We start from the raw sequence: 15,135 nt of genomic DNA on the forward strand, positions 1-15,135 counted from the left end.
CATCGTGTACTAAGACTGACGGAAAATGAAAATTTGCGATTTTCTAGGCTGATATGGCTAGGAACTGTCCTCTCATTGCGGCATAACAATCAAGGAACTTTGCTGCCGTACCATGGGTGCAGCAGGCACAACGATATTACGCAGCGCCTGAAAGTGACCGGCACCAAGTTAGTGTAGATGCAGAGTTACAGCAGCAGAGTAGATGGCTGCGTAATATCATTGCGCCTGCTGCAACCATGGTACGGCAGCAAAGTTCAAGCAAAGCCAGATCGGCTGAATGGATTCTAACACGGTAAAACTCAACTGTTTAACTCTAGGTGAGTTGGAAAATGAACCTATTTTCAAAAAAACTGGAGTGTTCCTTTAAAGCTGCAATTTGGACCTTCAACCTGTTGGCTCCCACTGAAGTCCACTATATGGAGAAAAATCCTGAAATGTTAATTTATTTTCGACTGAAGAAAGAAAGACATGAACATCTTGGATGACATGGGGTGAGTAAATTATCAGGAATTTTGTATTCTGAAGTGAACTAATCCTGCATGGCATTACGTGTGTTGTAGTAAATTATTTGCAGGAAACTTTTCTAACAGAAACAATGCTGAAAGGTAAAAAAAAAAATATATATATATATATATATATATATATATATATATATATATATATATATATATATATATATATATATATATATATATATATACTGTAGGTGGCACAGAAGCACTTCGGCAGTGCCACTTAATGCTACTCAAAGGTGGCAATAAATGTAAAACAAAGCAATTACAACTGTATATTTTGATTAGCAATTTATTCTAGCTTTTTTATGTTTTTAATAATGTTGTAAAAAAAACTGCAGTTGCTGACATCTAGTTTAGCAGTTTAGCATGAGAATATCAATAGAGGAAGTGCCTCAATCAAAACATTGCTGCTAGTGATGCAGACACAAAACACTTCACTTTTAAAATACTAAAAAGCTAAGACTTACCAGCAGATCCTGCACTAGTGCCTTCACATTCCGAGATGTTTCCGGCGAGGGAGAATTGTGGGATGCCAGTTTGATGAGCGTTGCTAGGAAGTTCTTACACTTCTTTACATTCTCTTGCATTTCCTGAAATGAAAAATCCAGTATTTTATGACAAATAATCAAACTGAATCCAAGGCCACCAACAGTAAATCACATTATGAAAGAAAACAGTTTAGCACTACCTGAGAGAGGACAGGGGCTCTGTTAGCTGGGGCAGCAGCAGAGGTGGTGATGGGACTCTGAGGGGTCACCGAGGGTTTTAGGACTGTCTGTGGTGCAGGCTGCACACGGGCACCTGCTGTAATGACTGTTGTGGTGGGCTTCTGAGCTGAGGTAATCGTTACCACTGCTGTCTTTTGCTATGAAAGTAAAAGCCAAGTTAAGAATCATTTCAAGTGTTTTGTGCACCATGACAAAAAGAAATATTTAAGACATTCGTTCATCTTCGGGACACAAAATAAGATATTTTTGAAGAAATCTGAGAGCTTTCTGACCCTCCATAGACAGCAACACAACTGACACATTCAAGGCCCAGAAACATTGTTAGGACGTTGATAAAATAGACCACAATACCGCACAAAATGTATTCTCACATAAAATTACGATTAAACCACTGTTATCACATGGACTATTCTAACCATGTCCTTACTTCCTTTCTGGGTTTTGAATGTGGTCAGAAAGCTTTTAGATTTCATCAAAAATATCTTAATTTGTGTTCTGAAGATGAACAAAGGTCTTACAGGTTTGAAACGCAATGTGGGTGAGCAATTAAAGACTTTATTTACTTTAAAGAACATTTATTTACTTTTTATTTACTTTAAACGGCAATGATTCACCAACATTTACATCACTCCAAACCCATATGTTGTCTTTTTTTTGGCAGAGCATACAAAACAATAACTGTTGAAGAAACTTCAATGGAAGTTCTTAATCCCCATGGGTTCTTAAATTTTCAAAAGCATTTTAAAAAAGAAGAAACCACTTGATTTTAAGTGCTAGTTACCAAATTTAATAGTCTTGTGTGGTTAAAGGAAGCAAATCAAATAAGATGTCATGATATTTGGTTACAAGCCACTCAGTGAACATATTTGTTGTTACCGTCATGCAACCTGGACCACATTTGATTTGAAAGTAAAATCAGGTTGAGATAATCTGCAAAGAAATCACTTACATTTAAGCCTTTTCACCACACAAAGCCATCATGTGGTTTCAGAACACATTAAAGGTCATATGGACTACTTTGAAGGTGATTTTAGGCTTGGAACAACAGAGAACCACTTCACTTTACTTGTGACCCTGGACTACAAAACCAGTCATAAGTGTAAATTTTCCAAACTGAGATATATACATTATCTGGAAACTGAATAAATAAGGTTTCCATTGATGTTTGTTAGGATAGGACAATATTTGACTGGGACACAACTTATTTGAAAATCTGCAATCTGAGGGTGGAAAAAAAAAAAAAAAAAAAAAAATCAAAATATTGAGAAAATCACCTTTAAAGTTGTTCAAATTAAGCTCTTAGCAATGCATATTACTAATCAAAAATTCAGTTTTGATACATTTATGGTGGAAAATTTACAAAATATCTTCATGGAACATGATCTTTACTTAATATCCTAATGATTTTTGGCATAAAAGAAAAATTGATAATTTTGTCCCATACAGTGTATTTTGGCTATTGCTACAAATACACCTGTGCTATTTAAGACTGGTTTTGTGGTCCAGGGTCACATCTGTTGAATTAAAAGCAGCTGTAATGCAGAGAGACAGTCTCAATTAGGGGTGGGCAATATACCAGTAGATATTTGCCAACCAGTAGAGATTTTGGACTACCGTCTCCATCACGGTTACACGTTCACGTGATGTTGCTGTGCTACGTGGTCAGGGAAACTTATCATCTGCACGCATTTTTAAGCACTGCGGTTTAAAAACAAATTATTTTAAGTGGTTAAAATGCAATCAGTGGCAAAAGAGAATTAATTTCACTATATGCGTGCAGAGTTTCTGTCAGAGAAGCACATACATAAAAAGACGGTGCTCAAAGAGTGCGGGAGTACTGAACGAGTTATTTTTGCCGCGTTATAGGCCTCGAGTGGTTAAATACACACACTTGTATGTGTCAAAAGCTTGTGTTTACAAGTATCCTCATAAACAGTAATTTAGGTCTTAGGTGACAGCAAACAGCTGAGAAAGAAACCACATGTGTAACAGTATATTGGATCCGGGCAGCTCTTAAAGTGACAGCAGTCTAATACTCCTGCTGTCTGTCATTCATGTTAATGACATGCTAATTCACTTTTGTAACTTTAATAAAAAGAAATAAATATGTAATTTACACAGTGAAAAATATGCAGTGTTTTTATACATTTGATAACTTTATACCATGTATGTAGAATTTCTTAGTTATTTGATCTACTGTATTTTTTTGTCACATTGCTTGTAATTAGTTTTTTATTCTTTTTTAATCGTTGACTGTTTACTTGTCTTCAGTGAGCTTAAAGAGTTTTTTTTTTTGTAAATTTAGGCTAGTATTAGTTTTTTTGTGATACTGACACTGGTGACAAAAAATACGAAATTTGTATGCCATCAAAAAAAATAAATAAATAAAATGTATGTCATGAAGCAAAAATAACTAAGCAAAAGTAAAAATATGTGTGTGTGTGTGTGTGTGTGTGTGTGTGATCTGATCTGATCTGGGAAAACCTTTTGAATGTCGCGCTGGGATGTTTTCAGAAAATTAGAAAAATAGGTCGAATGTCAAGTTGTCACCAAAATTGGGTTTTCATTAAATTACTATTCTACAACATCTTGTCATTCATCTATGAAAATATCTTGCCAAAATTCACTTTTTAGTGCAGAAAAATAAGGACTTATTGCAGCAAGCAGAAATCACTGCGTCTTTCTCTTAGAACGCACTGCCATAAAAACAGTTAACCTATCAAAATAAACAAATAACATATTTAATAAATGTGTATCAATGCACATTCCCCGTCAGTTCTGTATAAACTACGGCACGCAAAGTTTTTTAATGAACTTATTTTTTAATACTATGAGATGATGGAGCACAACAACGCAGTCTGAAGTACTGCAGCTGCTCATGTACACAATCTTACTCGTCTCAATCGGCTCAATCTTGGTGATGTCAGTGCCCTAAACGATGTTATAACGAACTATTTCACATCCAGAGATGAAGGATCGAATGATGAAGTTACTAAAGAGGAGGAATCCGATTACAGTTGTTTTATGCAGTGAGCGAACAGTTGCAGTGCGCTTGCTTTTCTAAACTACAAGGAACGCTATTTGTGCTATCTAAACATACAAGGGGTGATCAAAAGTTCAGAGACTATGCCCATGAAAACAGACATTAGTCTGTTTGTGTAATGATGCAGGATAGCGCTCCTGACTTTACAAATAGCTCTTGTTAAACCTGTGAAGTAAAAGCCATCACACTTTAAACCTGTTTTTCTCAAAGTTCCATTCCTGAAAATCATAGCTATCGGCCAGCTTAGGATAGCCATAACTTTGGTTTCGTTCAAGCTATGGACAAAATAAAAACTGTTTTGGAAAGGACTTGAACCCATATGTTACCAGAACCTAAAAAGTACAATTTCACCATGTGTTGGGTTTTCCTAGATCGCATCACATATATTTACACATATAAAACCAGGGCTGCCCTGGACTAAAGATTTTTCTGGTAGTCGACTAATAGTCACTTGTTTATTAATAAACCATATAAATCATAATAATGAGCACAGACACTTGAACAGCGCAATTTTTCTAGGTTAACATTAGATTGAGCTGCCATGTAAAGTTGCAACATACATCTTTCAGATGAAAAGCCATATTTAAGGTTGAGGAATGATAGGCGAGATATCTTGCCTGATATACTACATTACCACACAGACCTGTCTGTCATGGACTGCTTGACTTCGCCACTTCCTGTGGACTTCTTTACTTCTGCGACTGAGCGACTAATACAATTTTGGTCGACCAAGCCTGATCTCTTCAACTAATGGTTAGTTGACTATTAGGGGGCTGCCCTAAATAAAACAACTCATATCATGAATGATATAAGATTTGGGTCATATCGCCCAACCCTAGCCTCAATCACCATTCAATTTCACTGCATGGAAAAAGATGCAATGAGGTGGCAACAGAGATTCTTTATTTAGGTCCTTCTTTACAGTTATTATCATTATGGGTATTATTCACTGCTAAAACATTATCATCATGAAACAAGAGTTTAAAATGCTTTCAGATGACCTGTCTTGCTCATACCTGGGCAACAGGTGTGGTGACTCTGAAAGCCGTTCCAGCAGTGGGTGTAGCAGGTCTTGGTGACAGGGTGCCTTTATTTTGGTTCTGAGCTTTGGCCTGGGCCAGGACCTGCTGAGGAACCAACGCAAGCTGACCGGCCTCCGTGCGTACCAGCACCATACCTTAAGAGAAACACAGGCAAAAATTCAGAAACAAATCATAAAGGTTTAAAAGTAGTACAGTCAGGTCATTTCAAAGCTGCTGTGGAACATAAAAGATATTTAAATGTGCATTCACATCAAAAATGTCTATCCTGCAAATAATTTAGTGATTTATGAAGCACAGATCACACAGAAGTCACTTTCAAATTGAGCAGTATTTTGTCGGTCAACGCAACTAACTTTTGCCAAAATGCTTGCCCCCCTTGAGAGGACTCCTTTTGAAATGACTGGATTTCTCCTATAAAAATGTACAAAACAATGGTAAATGTGACCACAGTCATTAACGTTTTTTTTAACAACCACACAATGAAAGTCAATCGGTTCCAGTGTTGTTTTGTTTTAGACCCCATTTACTATCATTATATGCAAAAAAAACATTCCTCAAAAGTATCTTCTTCATGTTCTGAAAAACAAACAGAGTCATTGAAGTTTAGAACAACATCAGGGTGAGTAAATGATGACACAACTTCCATTTTTGGGTTAACGGTCCCTACAAACATCCCCCGTTTTGCGGCTGGATCCTTAATCGCTTCCCGAGCTTTTACCTGGAGGTATGGTGAATCCCGGCGGCAACTGAATGGTGGTTTGTTGCTGCGGTCTGACGATCAGCTGGGTCGTAGGAGCCCCCGGACGCTGCTGTGGCGTCGCGGTCGCCGTGGCCTGAATGGGCGTACCGGGTCTCAACAGGGTCGTAGGCTGTCCTACGAGAGCAGTCGTTGCTGGCTTTGCAAGGGCAGAGGGCGTGCTTGCCACAGGAAGTGAGGTCACCACTGGACTGGACGACACTATAATCTGAGTGGGCGTGCTGGGGTGCAACCCAACGGGCGCCCCGGGGAGCTGGTTCGGGACGATGGCTTTAATCTGGTTTTGAGGGTCAGACTTGGGCTCTGTGTTTGTGAACGCCACGGAGGTGGGCACAAGACCGGCGCCCTGCACGGGCAATCCTGAGACTTTGGGGTCACCTCCGTTGTGTACGACACTTGTGATGGTGTTAGGAGGCCTGTGCAGTGCAATGGTGGGGTTTGCTTGACTATCTAGTGACACATTCGCATGTGGCAGTGTGCTGTTGGGCTGAGCGGACACAAAAGCAGTATTTGTACTAGTAGGAGCAGACATGTTGCTTTTACCATTACCTACACCTGAACCAATGTCAATACCGTTCACAGAAGCAGGAGCAGAAGCGATAACAGAAGAGTTTAACGTGCCACTGCTTCCGTTCACAGTCTGTATTCTGGCGGGAACCGTCCGGACAGCAGACGCAATGTGATTTGTATTGGGGTGAGAGTCTGTTGGTGCTGCGTCACTTGAACAAGTTGATGGTTTTGATGAATGATATTGCACCCGGTTCGCGGCTGTAACCAAATTTGCAGAGGTACTAGGCAGGTTCGAGGTGGACGGGACGGCGCTGGACGCCGGTATCCTGTCCGGACCGTTTTCTTGAGAGTTTCCCTCCTGGTTTCGCTCTGGCTGCTGCCGCCGCTGCTGCTGCTCCAGTGTTGTTCCTACTTGGGCGGGCAGCAATTTCCCCAAGTGTGGATTTAGCGCGTTTGCGGGTCTCCTGATGTCGCCTTGAGGACCGACCGCCTTGTTTTGTCCACCCAACTGCGATTCTAACGAGCCTACGAGGTCACTGACGGCTTTTTCGTCCACTTCGGAGTAGAGCATATCTTCCAGCGGATCGGGGACACCCGCCATCTTTGAGAGACGCTTGAGAAATGCGCACGGCGCCTGCGTTGTTTTGCTGCTGAGGCATTGTGGGAAACGTAATGACATCATGGGCAAGAGTTGCAGCTGTTGTCATTAGCCTGTTATAACTGGAATCAAATTAGGAGTATAAATATATTTTATATACAAGAGTTTATACTGTAATATATACAGTATAAATATATTTTATGTAACTTAATGAAAAAAATATATATATATTGGTAATAAATAAATATAAATATTGAAGTGAAAAATATTCAAGAAAATATATTTAAATGATAAAAAATATTGTATAAAATATATTTAAATGTTACAATTTTGGGATAATATTTGTAATGTTTAAAAATATAAATAATTAAAATATAATGTTAATAAGCAAATAAAAATAAGTCAATATATATTAAAGTAAAAAATATAAAAATATATTTTTCAATAATACAAAATCATATTAAAATATATATTTAAATGTTACAATTTTGGGATGATATTTGTTATGTTAAAATATTTAAATAATTAAAATATAATGTTAATAAGCAAATAAAAATAAGTAAATATATATTAAAGTTAATAATATATATAAGTAAAATAATAATATAATATATAATGTTAATATAATGTGTATATATATATATATATATGTATATGTATAGAAGTGTATATATATTGAAAAATGTATTTCAATAATAAAAATTATATTAAAATATATATTTAATATAAAAAATACATGTTGCAATTTTGGGATGATATTTGTAATTTTTAAAAATATAAATAATTAAAATATAACGTTAATAAGCAAATAAAAATAAGTAAATATATATTAAAGTAAAAAATATAAAAATATATATTTCAATAATACAAAATTATATTAAAACATATTTAAATGTTACAATTTTGGGATGATATTTGTAATGTTAAACTATTTAAATAATTAAAATATAATGTTAATAAGCAAATAAAAATAAGTAAATATATGTATATATTAAAGTTAAAAATAATAATATAATATATAATGTTAATATAATGTTATACCTATCTATCTATCTGTCTATCTATCTATATATATATATATATATATATATATTGAAGTGTTTATATATTGAAAAATGTATTTCAATAATAAAAATGATATTAAAAATATATATTTAATATAAAAAATATATATTTAAATGTTGCAATTTTAGGACGATATTTGTAATTTTTAAATAATTAAATAATATGATATTTGTAATATTTTTACAAATAAAATTAAAGAAATTTCCATTAAAATTTATAAATATCTTAAGAAGTTATACTGATATATGCAGAAACAGTTTTATATGATACATTTTTGAGTTTGTCCTTATTCAGGTTGTGTTTAGTCAGATTTCTGTTGTGTTTATTAAGGATCATGCTCATCCTTTATATATATATATATTTTTAATTATGACGTGTTATGGCAAGAATATTATTTAAATAATATGCTACTTCTGTTATCTAACTTTAGTGTACATAAACGTAAATAGGGAGGAAATAAGCATGTTCCTATTTTTAAGTTTTTAATTTTAAGGTGGAAATTCAACAATATCTAGAAACAATATGAAGAAAAATCAGAACGTTGTAAAATGTGTGTGTGTGTGTGTGTTTTATTTTATTTTTTACATTTACAATTTTGTAAACATTGTTTATCCTAATATACCTCTTGGCTGTAATGTTATTTATAAATCTTTAAACAACGAACAAACAAACAAAAAACACAAGCCTGATTCTTGGCCTTCCCTACTTTTTAACTGAAACAGGCTCACTTTTTATTTGTTTTTATTATATATATATATATATATATAAAATATAAATAAAAATAAAAAAAAATAAATAAAAAAAGAAAGAAAACGTCTTTTCTTTATATACATACATACAGTATGTACTATAAAACAATAAATATACAATAAAACAATTAATATAAACGTGGTATATATACAAATAACCAGTTAAAAGTAGATACTGAATATTCATGAGATTTGGGTTTATTAGTAAATGAGGTATTGTCTTTATTTTTAATGCCATTTGGTATACGTGCAATTTGGGGGGTCGATATGATGGTTTATGTCTTCAAACTGGCGGCCATAATGAAAAACAACAGGTTTGTGTTGACCCTGTGTGAATAATATCAGAAATAAGAGAAATAAGAGTATTAGCTGTATGTATGATATCCACCGCTAAACAGTTTAGACTCTGCGTAAATAAAACGCAACGGTGAGTTTTCTGGTGTATGGTACATGTGCAGATCACGTGGTACAGAGCTAGACCAATAGAATTGCGAGTCGTGTTGTACGGCCCAAATATTAAAAACACCAGTATCGGTTTTGATCATTCTTAACGGTGCTGTCAGCAGAAGTGAGTACACGCACTAAAATATGATGAAATTTGCGTCATATTATGAATTGTTTATATTAACGCGGTATGTCTTAACAATGCGAATATGTCTAAAGATCTGTTATTGATAATGCGACAGAATTAGATTTTTATCTGTCATGTTCATGTTAGCAAGCTTGCTAATCGAGTTCATCAGTCTTATGAAAGTTGTTTACGAAAGGCGTGTTGCCGGGGGGGTTTCTAATGTTTCACTCTTAATAAATGAAACCATATAAAGAAAATATAAAATAATACGTAATATTGTCAAAGAATTTGCAAAACCGTACAGAATATTGTACAAACACTGGCGAACGCAATATTCTAAACAATAATATGATAAATAACAGTTAAGTGCTTTTTAACACAACGTTATTAAATAAATACATACGTAATTTTCGTTTTATAATTTATAACAATGTTTAAAACACCAAAGCTAACCAAGGGGGCGTGGTGCATTATAAATATTATTATTATTAACAGCACATGTTGAAAATACTATGGATAATTCCCACCGTACAAATTGCATTTGTTTATCTGAAATGTATATACAGATTTTCTTTAATGTAATATGACAATGTTATTAAGAGGTGTGGATCATATCTGTGTATTAATTTAGTGTTTAACTGACCAGATCTTGCTCTCTCTTCCATTCTCTTATCAAACAGCCAGAAGCATGGCCACGGCACAGTCAACACTGATGTTCGCAGTGTGCATCTTGATGATAACAGAACTCATACTGGCCAGGAAAGACTACTATGACATCCTCGGTGTGCCAAAAGATGCTTCCGAACGTCAGATCAAAAAAGCTTTTCACAAGCTTGCCATGAAATATCACCCAGACAAGAACAAGAGCCCCGATGCGGAAACCAGGTTTCGAGAGATTGCAGAAGGTGGGTTATATCTGGCAAAAGCTTGTAACAACTGAAAATTTTTCGTTTTTGTAAGAAGTCACTAATACTCACCATGGCTGTATTTTGTTTGAATAACTGTAATATTATTACAATGTAAAATAATTGTTTTCTGTTTTCTGTGTAACATAATTCTTCAGAAATCATTAAGATAGAAAGGCATTATAAATGTCTTTGCCATGACAGAAAGAAATTAGATTTTAAAATATATTAAAATAGAAAACCGTTACACCACCAGTCAAACGTTTTTGAACAGTAAAATTTGTAATGTTTTTTTTTTTTAAAGAAGTCTCTTCTGCTCTCCAACAGTAAAATTTTGAAATATTTTTACTGTTTAAAATAACTGTTTTCTATTTGAATATATTTTTAAATTGTAATTTATTCTGTGATTTCAAAGCTGAATTTTTAGCATCATTACTTCAGTTACTTCTAATAATCTAATTTGCTGCTCAAAAAACATTATTGTTACTATTATGTTGAAAACAGCTGAGTAGAATTTTGAAACATTATAAATGTCTTTATCATCACTTTTGATCAGTTTGAAGCATCCTTGCTTAATAAAAGTATATATTTTTATAATTTCTTTCCCAAACAAAAAAATTATACTGACTCTGACTTTTGAATTGTATAGTGTATAATGTTACAAAAGCTTTTTATTTCAGATAAATGCTGATTTTTGGATTTTTCTATTCATTAAATAGAAAAGTTTTAAAAACTGATAATATTTATAATAAAAAATGTTTCTTGAACAGCAAATCAGCATATTAGAATGATTTTTGAAGGATTATGTGACACTTGCTGAAAATGTAGCTTTGATCACAGGATAAAAAAATTACATTTTAAAATATATTCAAATATAAAGAAGCTATTATAAATAGTAAAAATATTTCAAAATATTACAGCTTTTGCTGTATTTTAAATCAAATAAATGCAGGTTTGGCGAGCAAAAGAGAATTCTTTAAAAACATAACTTTTGACTGGCAGTGTATTTAAAATTTTAAAATGTATGGATTTTTGTTCAAATAAATGCAGCCTAAAAAATTAAATCAATTCAAATTTTTGTGTTTACAAGCAAAGATCTCTCAAATTTTTTTACTCTATCATGCATATTTTTAACTCATCCTGCAGCATATGAAACACTATCGGATGAGAAAAGAAGGCGAGAGTATGACCAATCCGGATACAATGCGTTCAGCAACGAAGGCATGAATGGAGGAGGAGGGCAGCGTTTTCATCATTCCTATGATTTCAACTTCGAAGACATGTTTAAAGACTTCGACATCTACAGCCAAAACAGGCACGCTCGCCCAAAACGGCACTTCGACGAGCACTTCAGGGCCCACCAGCAAGCACACAACCGCCATAAGAGACACTTCCAGGGTGCTTTTGGCACCGGAGTCTTTGAGGACATGTTTGAAGACATGGAGAAGATGTTTACATTTGACCGACACATAAAAAGGACAGATAGCAGGTTTCAGGGCTCAGCCAAACAGCACTGCAGAACGGTGACCCAGCGAAGGGGAAACATGGTCACCACGTACACAGACTGCACCTCGTCCTGAACATCAGAGTCGGACCATCACACTTTTGTTTTTATGCCTGATTTAGAGTTGTTAATTTGCTGCTGTGATAAGTGGGGTTTGATTTTAAAATGTGACTGATCTGTTATTTACAACGATAATTGGTGCATTTGACATTTTCATTAACTCGATTGAGATTTATAATTGACACTATGTTGGATAGTGGCCACTTAAAGGAACAGTTCACCTCAAAATGAAAATTTGCTAGAAATGTACTCACCCTCATGCCATCCAAGATGTAAAAGAGCTTGTTTCTTCATGGGAACAGATTTGAAGAACTTCAGCATCACTTGCTCACCAACAGATCCTTTGTAGTGAATGGGTGCCGTCAGAATAAGAGTCCAAACAGCTGATCAAAACATCACAATAATTCACAAGCAATCAATATGACTCCAATCCATCAGTTAACATCTTATGAAGTGAAAAGCTGGCTGTTTGCATGAAACAAACCCATAATTAAGGTGTTTTAACTTTAAACAGTCGCTTTTGGCCAAAATATGATCCAATAATCCATAATAATGCTTCCTTTAGTGGAAAAACTCAATTTCTGATTGTCCTCTCACATCAAAATCCATCAACATATTTGTTTAGGACTATTTTAGACTGTTTTCACTTGTAAACAGTGCTTCATCTCTGCATATGTCTCTCCTGATTCAGACTAGATGACTTTTTCACTGGAGAAAGCATTATTATAAACAGGTTTTGAAGTTAAAAACGCCTACTGATGGATTTGTTTATTGCAAACATGCAATTTTTCACTTCACAAGACAATAATTGTTGAACTGGTAGGTTATTGCGATCCATTTATTAGCTTTTTAAACTTTTATTCTGACGGCACCCATTCACTGCATAAATGTAAATTTTCAGCATCTTTTCATTTGCGGTTGAACTATTCCTTTAATAGCCTTAGTGTCTAGTTTTAGGTTTTTGGTGAGTTTGTTTTCATCCTTGCAGCACTAACTTAAAAAAATGGTCATTTATAGCAAACTACAGTTGATTACTCTCTAATATTAGTGTGCGTTTATGTTTAAATTGCACTTTCTTGAGCATATGAAACAAGTTATGCGCACAAAAAATCAGTTTCATGCCTGGTTAGCTACTAAAATCCCTTGAAAAATGATTTGATGAAAGCATCAAACAGATCATTTAGCTCTTCCATTATCTTCTCGATTTATTCAAGGTTATATATTTTGTGTTGGTGCTGAACGCTCATGGAGTCTTTGGGATTCACATGTTCATGAACTGGTCTTATTTTTATGTGAAGCTAAACCGATGTTTGCTGCATTGCTGTGAATAATGTAGTTGATTCTATTGAAGTAGTTTCTTTCAAACTCACACTTATTAGATAGAGAGGTGCCTTTCCCACTCGTTGTGGTAGATTGAATTTAATGTAATCAAATTGGAGCACTTTTATGACCTCGTGTGTATTATAGTTTGCATGGCTGAGAGAAAGTAGGTCTCAGTTTTTGTCATGGACATCGGTCACCCGGTTTGGTTGGTAAACAGCTTTTGTTTTAGGAAAGTACAAGTCTGACATTGTTCTCTAAGCCAAAGTCTTTTTTGGCTGAACCTTTTGTATGTTTCTAACAACATAGGAGTTGATGAGTTGTTTTTATATGGCAGTGTTACCCCTAAAAAAAAACTAAAAAAGACAAGGGGAATGTACCAACTTAGCATTTGCCTGACAACATTCTTTTTTTTTTTTTCTTTTTTTGTTTTTGGTAAATACGATGCACCCAGCTGTGTTTCTGTATGACTTCACCTGTGACCTGTTTTGTTGAATAATCCTGTGTGCAATATTTAAAGGCAGCTCTCATGTTGTTTTAACTGTTACCCGCTGACATAGATGTTATGAAATGAGTCTCGGTAGACTCATCTGGCACTTTCTTTATTGTAATCCTATGGATGAAAAATAAATCTGAAATAGGCTATTTGAACCCAGATGTATGTATACTTGGGTTAACAATAAATAGTGTTGAAAACTGTTTGTTTGACAGCCTTTTTCTTCAGGATTTTCATAAAACAAATATTTATTGACATGGGAGCATTTTTAGTACCTTCAGTAAACTTGAATTGATAAAACATTTTGATTTTAATATACATACACTACCTGTCAAAAGTTTTTGAACAGTAAGATTTTTAATGTTTTTTTTTTTTCTTTTCTGCTCACCAAGCCTGCATTTATTTTATCCAAAGGACAAAAACAGTACAATTTTTAAATGTTTTTACTATTTAAAATAGTCCTAAACAAATATGTTGATGGATTTTGATGTGAGAGGACAACAAGAAATTGAGTTTTTCACTAAAGGAAGCGTTATTATGGATTATTGGATCATAATTTGTCCAAAAGCGACTGTTTAAAGTTAAAACACCTTAGTTATGGATTTGTTTCTTGCAAACAACCAGCTTTTCACTGCTGATTTTCATAAAACAAATATTTATTGATATGGGAACATGTTTAGTACCTTCAGTAAACTTGAACTGATAAAACATTTTGATTTTAATATACATACGCTACCTGTCAAAAGTTTTTGAACAGTAAGATTTTTAATGTTTTTTTTCAACAAGTCTTTTCTGCTCGCCAAGCCTGCATTTATTTTATCCAAAGGACAAAAACAGTACAATTTTGAAATATTTTTACTATTTAAAATAGTCCTAAACAAATATGTTGATGGATTTTGATGTGAGAGGACAACAAGAAATTGAGTTTTTCACCTTCAGTAAACTTGAATTGATAAAACATTTTGATTTTAATATACATACACTACCTGTTAAAAGTTAAATGCTGTTTTTTCTGAACCTTCTATTTATCAAAGAAACCTGAAAAACATTCTACTCAGCTATTTTCAACATAATAATAAAAATTATGTTTTTTTTGTTTGTTTGTTTGTTTTGAGCAGCAAATCAGAATAGTATGATTTCTGAAAGATCATGTGACTGGAGTAATGATGCTAAAAATTCAGCTTTGAAATCACAGGAATAAGTTACATTTTAAATATATTCAAATAGAAAACAGTTATTTTAAATAGTAAAAAAAAAAATCTAAATTTGAC

At 34.0% G+C, this 15,135-nt stretch overlaps 2 protein-coding genes across 2 annotated transcripts in view; one reads left to right on the forward strand and one right to left on the reverse strand.

Annotated features, from left to right (window-relative positions):
- si:dkey-219c3.2 (transcription initiation factor TFIID subunit 4) overlaps nt 1-7,293 on the reverse strand; it is a 58,814-nt gene extending 51,521 nt beyond the window's left edge. The window contains exons 1-4 of the mRNA XM_051100255.1: nt 6,048-7,293; nt 5,303-5,463; nt 1,204-1,380; nt 983-1,105 (exon numbers count right to left, since the gene is read on the reverse strand). Of these exons, the coding sequence (XP_050956212.1) occupies nt 983-1,105; nt 1,204-1,380; nt 5,303-5,463; nt 6,048-7,278 (1,692 nt within the window). The 5' untranslated portion in view covers nt 7,279-7,293. The remainder of the gene's footprint in view (nt 1-982; nt 1,106-1,203; nt 1,381-5,302; nt 5,464-6,047) is intronic.
- A 2,223-nt stretch (nt 7,294-9,516) lies between these two features.
- On the forward strand, nt 9,517-13,788 carry dnajb9a (DnaJ heat shock protein family (Hsp40) member B9a). The gene is made up of 3 exons (XM_051100298.1): nt 9,517-9,576; nt 10,260-10,484; nt 11,631-13,788. The coding sequence occupies exons 2-3, from the start codon at nt 10,268-10,270 to the stop codon at nt 12,062-12,064; spliced, it is 651 nt and encodes a 216-aa protein (XP_050956255.1). The 5' UTR covers nt 9,517-9,576; nt 10,260-10,267; the 3' UTR covers nt 12,065-13,788.
- The last annotated feature ends 1,347 nt before the right edge of the window (nt 13,789-15,135 follow it).

The sequence above is a fragment of the Labeo rohita genome, chromosome 25 (assembly GCF_022985175.1).
Source record: "Labeo rohita strain BAU-BD-2019 chromosome 25, IGBB_LRoh.1.0, whole genome shotgun sequence".
Taxonomy (NCBI): Eukaryota; Metazoa; Chordata; class Actinopteri; order Cypriniformes; family Cyprinidae; genus Labeo; species Labeo rohita.